Source organism: Triturus cristatus, unplaced genomic scaffold (genome assembly GCF_964204655.1).
Source record: "Triturus cristatus unplaced genomic scaffold, aTriCri1.1 SCAFFOLD_374, whole genome shotgun sequence".
Classification (NCBI taxonomy): domain Eukaryota; kingdom Metazoa; phylum Chordata; class Amphibia; order Caudata; family Salamandridae; genus Triturus; species Triturus cristatus.
In genome coordinates this window covers 344,700-357,675 of record NW_028188113.1, presented here as the reverse complement: position 1 = coordinate 357,675, position 12,976 = coordinate 344,700, and the positions used below count along the sequence as shown (strand labels likewise).

At 46.2% G+C, this 12,976-nt stretch overlaps 1 protein-coding gene across 1 annotated transcript in view; it reads left to right on the top strand.

Annotated features, from left to right (window-relative positions):
• Nucleotides 1-477: 477 nt before the first annotated feature.
• LOC146769594 (rho guanine nucleotide exchange factor 11-like) overlaps nt 478-12,976 on the top strand; it is a gene marked incomplete at its 5' end in the record, with an annotated part of 243,205 nt that continues 230,706 nt past the window's right edge. The window contains 1 exon segment of the mRNA XM_085640490.1: nt 478-592. Coding sequence (XP_085496616.1) covers nt 478-592 — 115 coding nt within the window.

Here is a 12,976-nt window from a genome sequence, read left to right as displayed (position 1 = left end):
TGCTGTTTGCACGTGCGTTGCACAACGCAGCACACATGGAAACAGCAAAAATGAGGAGAAATAAGGCATTTTTCCTCATTTCGCCTGTTTAAGACCAGATTGTTCCTGGTCTTAATTTTGGCGCTGTCTCATATTTACGCTGCTCTTCTAAATAGGGGGCAGCGTCAAAATCAATGGGTGTTGTGGTGGACCCCTCGAAAAGTACCTTTCATTTTGAAGATTGAGACCATAGTTGCATAAATGCATAAAACACAAACGTAGTTTATAATGGCTGAAAACTTGTACCCAAAGCAGTTCACATATTTCTCGATCATGCATTGATATAAATATAGATGATGACCAGCAGTTGTAGCTAGATCATTTGTCAGTGCTTTAGTTGTGAGATACACAAGTAGTATTAACATGAAGGGTTGTCTTGAGAATATGTATGGTCACTATGGGCACACATAACATTTTGTCCTCTTGTCTGGCACCTAGATATTCCTTCGTATCGGAAGTATGTAATTCTGCGCTATGTGAACCAGCATCAGCTGCGGGTGTTGGAGTGGCTGTCATCAGCAAGCTTTCATGATGGTATTCTGGTCCCTGAAAGGTAGGCGAATGGTTCTGCTGTAGCAATCTATTCTATAATCTATAAAGTGACTAAAGTTGTAGGAATTCACTGCCTAATAGGATATTGTCTCAAAGCATTTGTCACCATACCCCTTCTGTGGGAATCCATGTTTGCTTCCGTGTTACCTACCCATTACAAACAAAATACTTCTCCATGAACTATAACTTTCCAAAATGCATTCACTCTGATTCAGGTTTTCATGTTTTTGATTTTATGAGTTCCTTATTATTTCTGCTTGTTGCATGTTTCCGGTTATTTAAAGGGCAATAACAATGTCGGTCGGAAAACCTCTGACCTCTAGTCCAAAGCTTCCCAACTTTGGTCAGAGACTTTCCGGGACACTCGGTCGGTTTGTGGCCCAACGCCTGATTACGAAGTTTGTGGTCGGAATGTAAACCAGACAGTCGTTCCAACTCAGTTCTGGCCGGTGCTCAGAGGGTTCCTGTCAATTGGAACCACACCGTAACCCCCTATGGATGGCATTTGCGCAGCCGGTATTACGATGTTTCCAACATGGAAAGGCTGTCGGAAAGCGACTTTGATGGGCCCTGCCCCCATGGTCTAAGGCCGGTGGTCCAGGGGGTACCCAGGGTACCCCCCTGTGAAACCCTGCACTGTACGGCTGGTACCATTCTGCAGGGTTTTACACATGCACCCATTTCTCTATAGGATCCTGTATTATGGTCAGTTTATGGCTGTAACACAAGCTCACATAGAGAACAGTGGGAATTCAACCAAGCAGTGTTCGGAACCGCCGACCTCAGGTCGGTCGGTCCTGAGTCCAAGATGGTGTCGGTTGGGTGGCAACTCCAACATCGTGATAAGCCCCTTAGTATTCAATTTGTAATGTTGAAGGTGAGCTGGTTATTGGGGCAGAAATAACAGTTTTGTACAATTGCACATTCCTCAGAACGTTAGTATGCATTGCCTATATTTTTAATGTTGGATTTGTTTTGGCCCGGTTCACTGACAAAATGTAATCCCCAAAAATATACCCATACAAAAATATTGTGACATAAATATCAATGTCAAAAATATAGTTATGCTATACTTATCATGTAAATTACAAACATTTCAAGAAAGAAAAAAATTCTCATATCATTGTATTAACTATTGTTTCTATAAAAATATATAAATGTAAATAGTAAACATTAAATATATTATTAATAACACTAATGCAATAAAAATTAAATATATGTAATGGTTTAATAAAAAGAAAACAATTTTAATTATTTCCAAAAAGTAAAACACACATATATATTAATATCTATAAATTTATTTACATAGATCTAATTAAAAAATATTATTCAACTAATAATTTTAATTTATAGTATAATGTAATCATTTTTGTAAATGTAATAATATATATATTCCATAAAATATATTTAAAACATCATTTTTATTACAAATAAAACATTTAACTAATACAAAATTGCAATTTACAAAAAATGTATTAAATATTAAAAACATTATTATTATTATTTTCAAGAAACGAAAACATACTAATATACATTTAAACAATATAAACTAGACTATAAAATGCATATACTATTCTCACTACAATTTAGACAAATGTAGGGAAAGTGTTGGATTGCGGAGGGGTAACATTTACAATTCCCAACCCAGTCCGTGAAACAGTAGGGAACGTGTTAGATAGTGGAGGTGTAAAAGTTACTACCCCCACTCCAGTCAGTGCATCAGTAGGGAAAGTGTGTTCTAGAAGTGGAGGGTTTAAAATTTGCTCCCTCTCCAGTCAGTGCAAGTATAGTGAAAGAGATGAATTGCGAAGGGGTAAAATGTACTGTTCCCACTCCAGTCAAAGCAACAGGAGGGAAACTATATGATTGCAGAGAAATTAAAATGTAATATTCCCACTCCGGCCAGTGCAAGATTATGAAAAGGGGTGGACTGTAAAGGGAGTAAGGAAAGTTGGAATGCCAAGGGGTAAATGTACTATTCTTACTCCAGTCAGAGGAACAGTAGGGAAAGTGTTGGATTGCGGAGGTGTAAAATGTACTATTCCCACTCCAGTCAGTGCCACAATAAGGAACATGTTGGATAGCGGAGGGGTGATATTTACCATTCCTACTCCAGTCAGTGCAATAGTAGGGAAAGTGTTGGACTTTTTTTTGAACAATTAACTATTTCCACTCCAGTCAGTGCAGCATTAGAAACAGACTAACTTGAACAGATCAATATTTATTACAACGTTTAATAAATATATTAAATAACTATAAATATTATTATAATGAATATACAAAGCCACGGGCCTGATTACGAGTTTTGCGGTGCTTCACCAGCTTTGCACCGGCACAGCACCGCCAAAGCCATGAATGGTCCGCCCACCAGAGTACGAGTTCAACTCATGTCTTGCAGGCTTTTCTTTTACTGTTCCCAAGAGGGTGCCCTGAAAACTGGCACCACAATAGGAACGCAAAAGCAGTTCCAGCACGGCTTGGACTGTGAAGTCCAATCCATGCTGGAACTTGGTGTGAATGCAAACAGGGAGGCACATCTTGTGGCCCCTTGAATGCATTACCATGCCTCCGGGGACATTGGGGCCTTGTAAGGCCCGCTTTGTTTTCCCACGCCAGTCTTTTCATGGCGGGCTCACTGCAATGAAAAGGCTGGCAGTGGGGTAATTCATAATATGTTCGGTGGGCCGTGGCAGTCCTGCCTTGCAGATTGTATATCCCTGTCCGCTGTGCCACTGCCAGGGAACGGCAGATCCCTGGCGCAGCCAGCTCAGAGGTGGCAGTCCAAATGGCCTCATAGAATAGGATGGCCACAGGACTGCCACCGCGAGTCTGGTGGTCAAAGACCGCTAGACTCGTAATTTGGCGCTAAAGTCCCAAATTAATATTAACCAATAAAGACAATGTTATTTACATTTAAAAAGCACAACACAATTAGCACATACAATAATAAATAACATATTTATAGAACACATATCTAAAATAAGTACACAACACATAAGTACAGTATCCCATACACAATTTGTCATACAGTACAGTTATCCAGCAGGCATGTGTTACCCTTAGAATGTCTTCAGCCAATCTGACCTCTGATGGGTGAACATGCATTGCCCAAGCACACTGTACATGAAGTGGTAAATCTGCAGTGTAGTAGTGTGACCCTACTATGCACCGTGCGTTGCTTACCATATTACGACAATGCCTCAAGGGCACGAGTTTGGGGACTATGCCTGCATGCGTGGGTATGATCCCTCTCTCATCACTGAAATTCAGCTATGTGGGTGTGAACCGCAAGAGGTGACAGCCTCTCTTTGTGAATCATCATTTGGGTATGCTTGTAAGTAGGACAGTAGAGGATCCCAGATATCTTTAGGGTGAGAAGTCGTACGTAATAGCTCTGCATATGTTGTGAGTTTGTCTTTACAGTATATGAGATCATTCAACCAATCTTTAAACTTAGGAGCTTGCCCTCTAACCCATCTGCAGGCCACTCTTTGTTTTGCCAGGAGTAGCCCCAGCGATAGGAATTTTCTATGCATGTTTTGTAGTTCCTCAGTATTGCCCAGAAGTGTTACAATCGGAGACAGGGGGACAATGGTGCTCACCATTTTGGAAAGGGAGGCTGTCACCTGTGTCTAGTAGGTATAGATAAAAGCACATTGCCACGCCAAGTGCAACAAGCCCTCCCCCTCTTGCCCGCACCTGTCGCATCTGTCAATTGATCTCAACTTATATCTGTATAGCCTCTCTGGTGTATAATAGATCCGGTGTATGAACTTAAAATGTATGATGCTTAGCCAACTGCTGGCTGTTATCTTTCCCATTTGCTGATGGGAATGTACCCACTGCTTATCAGTAAGTGAAGTGTTGAGTTCCTGGTCCCATCCCACCCTGGAGTCGTCTCGCATGTCGGGGCATTCAGTTTGAGCAGTGTGATATAAACTAGCTATTGCATGCGCCGGTGTGGTTGCCTGTAACAAGGTATGTAGGATATCTAGTGTAGGGGGTTGCAGGGGAAAATCGGGGGTGCTGGCCTTGACATTATGCTTCAGTCTGATGTATATAAAAGTTTCCAATAGAGTGACGTTCCCCCCTTGAAGTAAGTTTTCCTGATCCTTAAAAAACCCCTCATTCTATAAATACCCCCCCCGTTCTTAATTCCTCTTTTGCTGAGCATGTTATAGCAAAGAGTTTCGTGTGTGACTGGGATGAGATGATGGTACTGAAGGGGCAATAATGGTGAGTACAGAAGGGGCTTATTAATTTTCCTGGCGAGTTTGCACCATGCAAGATTAGAGCAGGCCACTGTGGAGTAAGTATAGCCCTATTCAGGAACACAGGTTCCAGGGGAAGGAAGTAGTGGGAATGGGGGCCATAGACACCTACTCAATGGCCAGGTGCGGCATAAATGGTGGAGGTTGAAACCAGTAGTGCACGTAGTGGGCCTGCGCACATAGGAAGTAGAGCTCCATATTTGGGGCTTCAAAGCCTCCTCGTGAAAAGGGTTAAGCGAGTGTATTCCAGCTCACCCTGTTTTTTTTTCTTCTCCACACCAATCTGACTAGTTGAATTTGAAGTGTGTGAAAAAAAGTCTGTCCAGGGCTGTATGGTCTATTGAGAAAGAGGTAGAGCAATTTGGGCAATATTACCATTTTTGCTAGGGATATCCGCCCAGCCAGCGATAGGGGCAATGAGATCCATCTGGGTACTGAGTTAGTGATAGATGCAATGGCAGTACCATAGTTTGCCCGCAGCGTCTCTTCTCTATCCCTGGAGACCACCACACCTAAGTATTTTATTTCTGAGTCACGCCAGGTCAGTGGGTAGTCCATCGAGAATGTAAGGGTATTGGGAGAAAGGGGAACCATCTGGGACTTTTCCCAATTTATATTTATGCCAGCTACCTCTCCGAACCGGATGAACTCTCGGAGTACAGGGTTCAAGCTAGTGTGTGGGTTGCGAATATAAAGGGTGATATCATCGGTGTACAATGACACTAGTATATGTCGGGATGGATAGTGTATAGCACAGTCCCTGTGATGTTGTTTAAGTTTGACCGCTAATGGCTCCATGACAAGAGTAAATAAAAGGGATGATAAGGGACACCCCCGTCTAGTGATACGCTTAATCGGAAATGATGTGGAGTGGTCACTGTTGACCTGAACAGTGGGGGTCCCATTCTACCTAAGACCATCAACATATAATCCCACTCTACGAAGTCGAAGACCTTGGTTGCGTCTAAAAAGACCGCATCCAGTTCGGGATATATATCCTGCAGTAATGGAATGAGGGTGTGTAGGTTATGGGAGGTGGCTCTCCCGGGTATCAAACCTGCCTTGTCAAGTAGAACCAATTCCCCATCAACAAATTCAGTCTGTTTGCCAGGATTTTGGCCAATATTTTTGCTTCACAATTAATTAGAGAAAGAGGCCTATAAGGGCCACAGGTGGTGGGAGTTTTTCCCAGTTAAGCAATGTTATGATTGTTGCTTCACGCATCGTTAGTGGGAGGGTCCCAGATTGCTTTGCCTCTTCATAAACTTTTTTAGGAATGGGGACTAATGTATCAGCATAACACTTATAGCAGTCAGCCGGTAGCCCATTAGGACCTGGGGCCTTCCGCTCCGCAGCTGCATTATGGCCACATCGATCTCGTCCTTCTCTATATCTGCAGCCAGCCCATGGTGATATCCTCAAAGTAGGGTGAGAAGTCACTAGGGCATTTCTTATGTGTGGAGTATAGAGTGGAGTAATACTCTGAGAAGATGCGGAGAATGCCCCCCGATTCTGTGTGTAGGGTGCCCTCCACATCTGCGATACCGGAAATGTAATTTGAAATCTGGGAGTGCGTATGACATCGGCTAGTGCTTTTCCAGGCCATTCCCCCTACCCGAATCCCCTGGCCCGATGGTAGCGGGATCGGGAAAGCAGTTTGCATTCCGCCTCAGATTGGTACTCCTTTACCAACTTGCGTAGCCACGCCCATCCATGCCTATCTTTGGTCTCTACAACGTGAGCGTCTGCTAGTTTGATGGCTTCATCAAGATTCAAAGCGATTCACTACAATCCTGTAGGGTGCCTCCCCCCTGGGCAATGCACATAACACGTATGGTGACTTTAAAAGCTTATCAGACACAGGCTAATGTTGAGACAGTTTCTAAGTTCCTGGGGTAGAAGTCCTGCGTCTTCTGACTTATCGCTTCATGGAAGCAATCATCCAGCAAGGCTGGGGGCTGAAGACACCACGATCTATATGGGGAGTCTCTGGCCGGAAGGTGCAGCTGCATCAACACAGGTGAATGATCTGAGATGTGTTGCTCTGACCAACCAGATGCATAACCCTTTTCAGAGCAGCCAGAGGTTGATGCGGAAGAAGATGGAATGTGCCGAGGAGTGGTATGTACCCTCTTTTTGTGTAGGATGTAGGGTTCTCCATGCATCAAATAAGTGGTAATCAGCCATAATGCTTGCCAAGTGTTTTCCTGCCATATTGTGGGGTCCGGGGGAGCTGTGAGATTGGTCCATGCCCGTGTTTAATATAACATTAAAATCGCCTTTCCAAATTACATGAGTGGACCCTATGTCTATCACTAGTCCCCAGAATTTATCAAAGAAAGGGGCATCATCGGAATTGCGCCCGTAACAGTTCACTAAGGTGACAGAGTATGTAACTGTGTGCCCCCACATTACACAGCAGTGGCCTTCCTAGTGTTGGAGGGAGCCGGAGAGCCAATATTGGACAGTGAATATGAGTAAAATGACCACACCCCTGTCATATGTGGAGTCTGATGCAAAGCATCGGTGGGCAGCCCATTTCCCTACAAAAGTGGGTGAGGTCTCAGGATCCAAATGGGTTTCCTGCAAAATGGCTATATGGGCACTATGCCGGTCTAGGTAAACCAGTGTATGTCTGCACTCTTGTAGGCCACGTATGTTCCATTTCAGCAGATTATATGTTGAACTTGCAGTGGTATGTGGATCATGTGCCTTGCTAATCAGGAGTGACGGTGAAGTGTGCGCACATGTCTGAGGGTACATTGACCGCTGGTATTACATGAGCGTGTTGTTGCATCCCTGTAAGACATAGTGTAGTGAATACTTCATTACGAAACAGAAAACGTCCTCCCACCCACACCTACAGCCCAAACCCACAGGTGAATTCCTACCACCCATAGTTCCCAAAATAAACAATAGCAAGATGAGAGGTTGTCCATAAACAATATACTGTATAGCCCATAGCCATGTGGGCTCCAATAGTACAAGTAAAACAGAAAAAATGGGCATAAAGAAAGGAGGGATATTGTAATAGAAAAGGACAAGTAGGGAAGGAGAAAGGGTGCAAGAGGGAATAGGTATCGCGGGTGTTAGGAAAGGAAACAAACATAAAGAAGAGGAGTGAAAAGGACAACAGCATTATCTAGGGAATTCCCACAGGGGGTATCCGTCAGAGAGCTAAGTGTAACCCATCAGGTGGTCGAGGGTGCCCGGGAGCCAGTTGAAATTCGGTGTCGCCAAAAGCAGCAGTAAGGTTCAGTAAGTGGAAAGAATAGGGTGAAATGAGGAAAGATCTGTCATGTCGTTTGAGTTAACAGTTGCTCCTCTCCCTCTGATAGCAGGGAGATGGCAACGGGAGAGAGCCCCGAGGCGGGGCAAGCAACAGTAATTTTTACTAAGTCATTTTCCGAGAGTGGGGAGGTCGATCTGGATCTTCCATCATGTTCTCCTGATTAGGGAGTGTGGGAGGACAGTTTTTTAGGAAGTCTTGGGCCTGCTGAGGGGTAGTGAAGGAGTGCTGCTTTTCCTGGTGAGTGATGCAAAGCCTGGCATAGCATCGCATATGGAACGTTGGCTTGCTGCAGCTTCCATTTCATAGGGACACATTTCTTGCATGCTTCCTGGACCTCTAGAGTGAAATCGAAGAAAATCAAGACAGAGTTTCTTTCATGGATTAGATCATGTTTTTCCCGTGCCAGGTTCAGGGCGGCATCCTGATCTTTATAATTCATGAGGTGAGCAATAATGGGCACCCGGAGGGGGTCTGGCAGCCAGCGATCGATGGGCTCCTCCCACCACCGGTAGTTTGGAAAAAGAGGAGGCCCCACACAGATTCAACAGCATTCGCTCCACATAGTCTTCCATGTGCTCAGTGCCAGTGGACTCGGGTATTCCTGTGATTCGGATGTTATTGTGGCTCGAACGCGCCCCTCTATATATTCATTTTTAGCAGTAGTAACTTTCAGGAAGCGTTCCATATTTATCATTTGCTCTCCCCAGCCAATGATGCGTCTTACAGATGCAATATTTTTTGCTCTGTCTCACTGATACGCCCATCATGTTTCTCCAGTCGTTGAGAAATTAAATCCATACTCATACTCATAGAGTCCGTTTTGGCCTCAATAGATGTAAGGCTTTACTGCATGGTAAGCAGTAGGGAGTGCAAGTCTGCATCCTTGTGATGTGTCGCCGGTTGGGAGCCCCCGCCATGTTGGGATCTGTGTCTCCGCGATGGCCCATCGCTGATTTTCCTGGTTCAAAGGCCAGTTTAGCCTACTGGACCTTCCCCTTAAATAATATCCAGCAGTTGGGGAGGCGTTCCAATATAATGAGCACTGCAATAAATTTAGACGGTGACAGTGCTAGGGATTTACAAGGCTACACCAGAAACTCACCCTGCGCAGCTGAAGCGGAGATTCTCCCAGTAGGAATGCACCCCCCTTCAGTAATAGCTTCTGCGATGCCCCCCAGCCCTCAATTGGAAGATGGCAGAGGTCAGATACAGTGCCAACATTTCTTATGTATATTAATTTCTTTGTAGATGCTGGCGCAGTTAGTAGGGGCCTCCAAGGCGCCGGGTCAAAACAACCAAGGGCCTCCCTTTGCGTGGTGTAAAAAATTGTTTCCCCCAGAGGGAGCTCACCTCTGTCTCAGCGGTAGTCTCTGTGTTATTATTAGGTTTCAATTGTGAGCTGGCAGCGCAAAGGTGTTTCCTATGTAAGTATCAACATCTATCTGAACAGATGTTCGTGCCAGCTGTGGAGGCCCCCAATGTGCCAGCCTCAGGATGGGTGCTATCGCAGCAATCCTCTCAAGGATAAACCGTAGCATCTGCGCTGCAGGACGCGGCCAGAAAGAAATGCCGTCGACACTGATGGCCTACACCACAGTTCATGAGCTCAAACCGCTCTACAGTGGTTTTTACGGGCTGCGCCACGCACACCGTGAATACATCCGGTTAGATGTAAGGTTGCTGCCCCTCCGAATGTTCCATGCTCACCGGCAGGCATGCACGTGTAACTTGACGGAAGCGAGTACCACCTGTAGCAGATCCATTTGGACTGCGTTTTTCATGTCCATTTGTAGGGACACTTATCAAGCCATCAAATAAGTCTTTACTCATGTGTTTGTGACCTGGAAGTCCACAACATTTCTGTGATTCGCCTGGCTTTATACATTTGTGTGACCTGACATAAGGGTCAATTATTACTCTTCTTTCATCGTCCTGAAGATGGTATAATGGACATATTTGTCACCAAGACCGAAACGTCGACAAGCTCATCTATTTCCTTCAGAGATTTATCACCTAAAGAGTTGTTTTCTGTTTGTTTCAGACTCATTTTCTATGTTTTTATTATTCTGGAATAGATGTTAATATTAATGACCTGAAGGTTTAATCTTTCTAAAACGATCCATCAACCTTGGTCATTGTGTTCTATCAGTATATAATGTGTACCCTTCATTTGTTCATTCATATTAAATGAGTTTATCATTTGAGAAGTTTACACCCGTGTTTGAAATTGTTTATTATTGATTTATCAATATGTAAGTAAGCTAACTGACGTACAGATTGTTTTATAAATGGTTTAAGTTAGCTATCTGAATAATTATATTTCCCAAGCCTCCAAGGGTATAGTGTGTTTCCCCACTTTCTTTTTACTGTTTTATGTATATTGGTCCCAAGAAGGCTGCCAACACTTCTTGGATGAAGTGCTGACAGCCAATCAGATCTCACGATGAGATGTGTGGATAGGCTCCGCCCAGATCTATACATTTATTTTTCCTTTAATATTTAAAAAACTACTGAACAGATTTAAACCATTTAAAGCAAGGGGTGCACTCTGGACCAAGAGCTACCTTTCTGCCAAATTGGTGTCATTCCGTTCAGCAGTTCGGACTGTAGCCACGACAAACTTTTCCTATGGAAATTAACATAGAGAAAACATGTTATGGGACCTCCTTTTTTCTCGGCCCCCCCTTGACGAATCAGCTCGAAACATTCAAGACAGAAGCTGACCGGAGTGCCCCATTAGTTTTGAGAATTTCGCGAAGATTCGTCAAACGGCGCCAAAGATATTGGCAAAAGAAAAAATGCTTTTTGAATAGAAACAAGGTCCTAACTATAATGACTGCCAGTAGGTGATATATTTATATATATATATATATATATATATATATATATATATTTTCACTTCAGTTCGCGTTGATCTCTGCCTCTTCGCAGGTGGCGGGCTACCGGCAGGGTCGCGACCCCTCCAAATCCAAGAAACGATCAATCTTTCATAGTGCAAAGACTGCGCCGAGCCCCAATTCTTTTTCAAAAAGCGTGCTTTATTTCAAGCAAAGACAAACACTGTCCTGACGCGTTTCGGAACCGTAGTTCCTTGGTCATGGGTCCGGTGCTGACCGGGGTCCAGGCGCGGAGGGTGGTGGTGGGGGTCGTCGGTTCTGTGGTTGGGTGCGTGGTCTGTGCGCCAAAGCTGTTGTGTATATCGGCAATCTTGCGGTGAAAGAACGAGGCGAGGGAGTCGCAGAGGTCTTGTGAGGGAGTGATGTCGTTGTTTCCGGCGCTGGGGTTGGAGAGCTCTTTGACGATGCTGAAGAGTTCCTTGCTGTTGTGTGCTTTGTTGTCTAGTCGTTCCTTGAATGCTGTCCTCTTGGTGGTGTGGATCAGCTGGTGGTGTTTGTGGGAGGCGTGCTTGAGGGCGGTCATGTTGTCTGTAGTTGGGTTTTTTCGCCAGGCTTTCTCGAGGGTACGGCAGTTCTTTTTGGAGTTTTTGAGGTCGTCGTTGAACCAGGAGGCTTCCTTGCTGCCAGGCCTGCTGGGGTGGTTTTTCAGAGGTGCGAGGTCGTCAGCGCAGTTGGTGATCCACTGTGTGAGGTTGTTGGCTGCTTGGTTGGGGTCCGTTGAGCTAGCGGGAGGGTTCTGGCTCAGTGATGTGGTGAGCTGGTCGGTGGTGATCTTGTTCCAGTTCCTGCGGGGAGCCTGTTGCGGGTGGTGGTGAGTCGTGGTTCTTCTGAAGCTGAAGTGGATGCAGCTGTGGTCTATCCAGTGGAGTCCAGTGGCGTGGCTGAAGGAGATGTACTTGCTGGAGGAGAAGACTGGATCAAGCGTGTGTCCGGCGTAGTGGGTGGGGGAGTTCACCAGTTGCTTGAGTCCGAGGTTGGCGAGGTTGTCCAGCAGGGTGGTGGTGTTGTTGTAGTTGTTGTTCTCCAGGTGGAAGTTGAGGTCCCCTAGGAGGATGTAGTCAGCGGAGGGGAGGGCGTGTGGGCTGATGAAGTCTGCGATGTCTTCGCTGAATTGAGTGCGGGGTTCTGGGGGTCTGTAGATGAGGGTGCCTCTGAGTGTGGTCTTGGGGTCGGTGTGTATCTGGAAGTGAAGGTGTTCGGCAGCTGTGAGGGTGTCGTCGGAGTTGGTCGTGATGCGGATGGTGTTCTTGTGGACGATGGCGAGGCCTCCTCCTGTCTGGTTGACGCGGTCCCTCCGGGTGATCTTGTATCCGTCCGGGATGGCGATGGCGATGTCGGGTGCTGAGGAGGCGTTCATCCATGTTTCCGTGAGGAAGGCGACGTCTGGAGATGTGGGGTCGAGCAGGTTCCAGAGTTCCACGGCGTGTCTGTGGACGGAGCGGGTGTTCAGCAGGATGCACTTCAGGTGGTTGCTGCTGGTGCTCGGCTTGGCGGGCGCGGTACAGGGCCGGATGCAGGAGAACTTGCAGGAATGGCAGCTGAATGGTCCGTGGGTGCGTCTTGGGGTGGCTCTGCAGCAGCCGGGGATCCGGCCGGAGTTGAGTGTGATGAGAGTGGCGGCGTTGTAGGACTTGCGGGTGGGCTGGCATCTGCGGGGGCCAGGGGGTCTGGCGCTGGGCGCGGGCCAGGCACGGACGGGCGCAGACGGGATAGCCTTAGGCGCGCCTTCGGGGCGCCCGCTGCACGCGGCCGCTGCGCGGCCTCCATATGAGTGGGAAAGGGAGGGAGGAGCAGCTGGGAGGTGGGAGCGGGGAGGCCAATGGGTGACAAGGGGGCGGGGCCGCCGGGACGCAGCGGCGGGAAACGGGCGGCGAGGAAGGGGCACACAACCAAGGGTACAGAAAGCAAAAAAGTGGTACAGATAA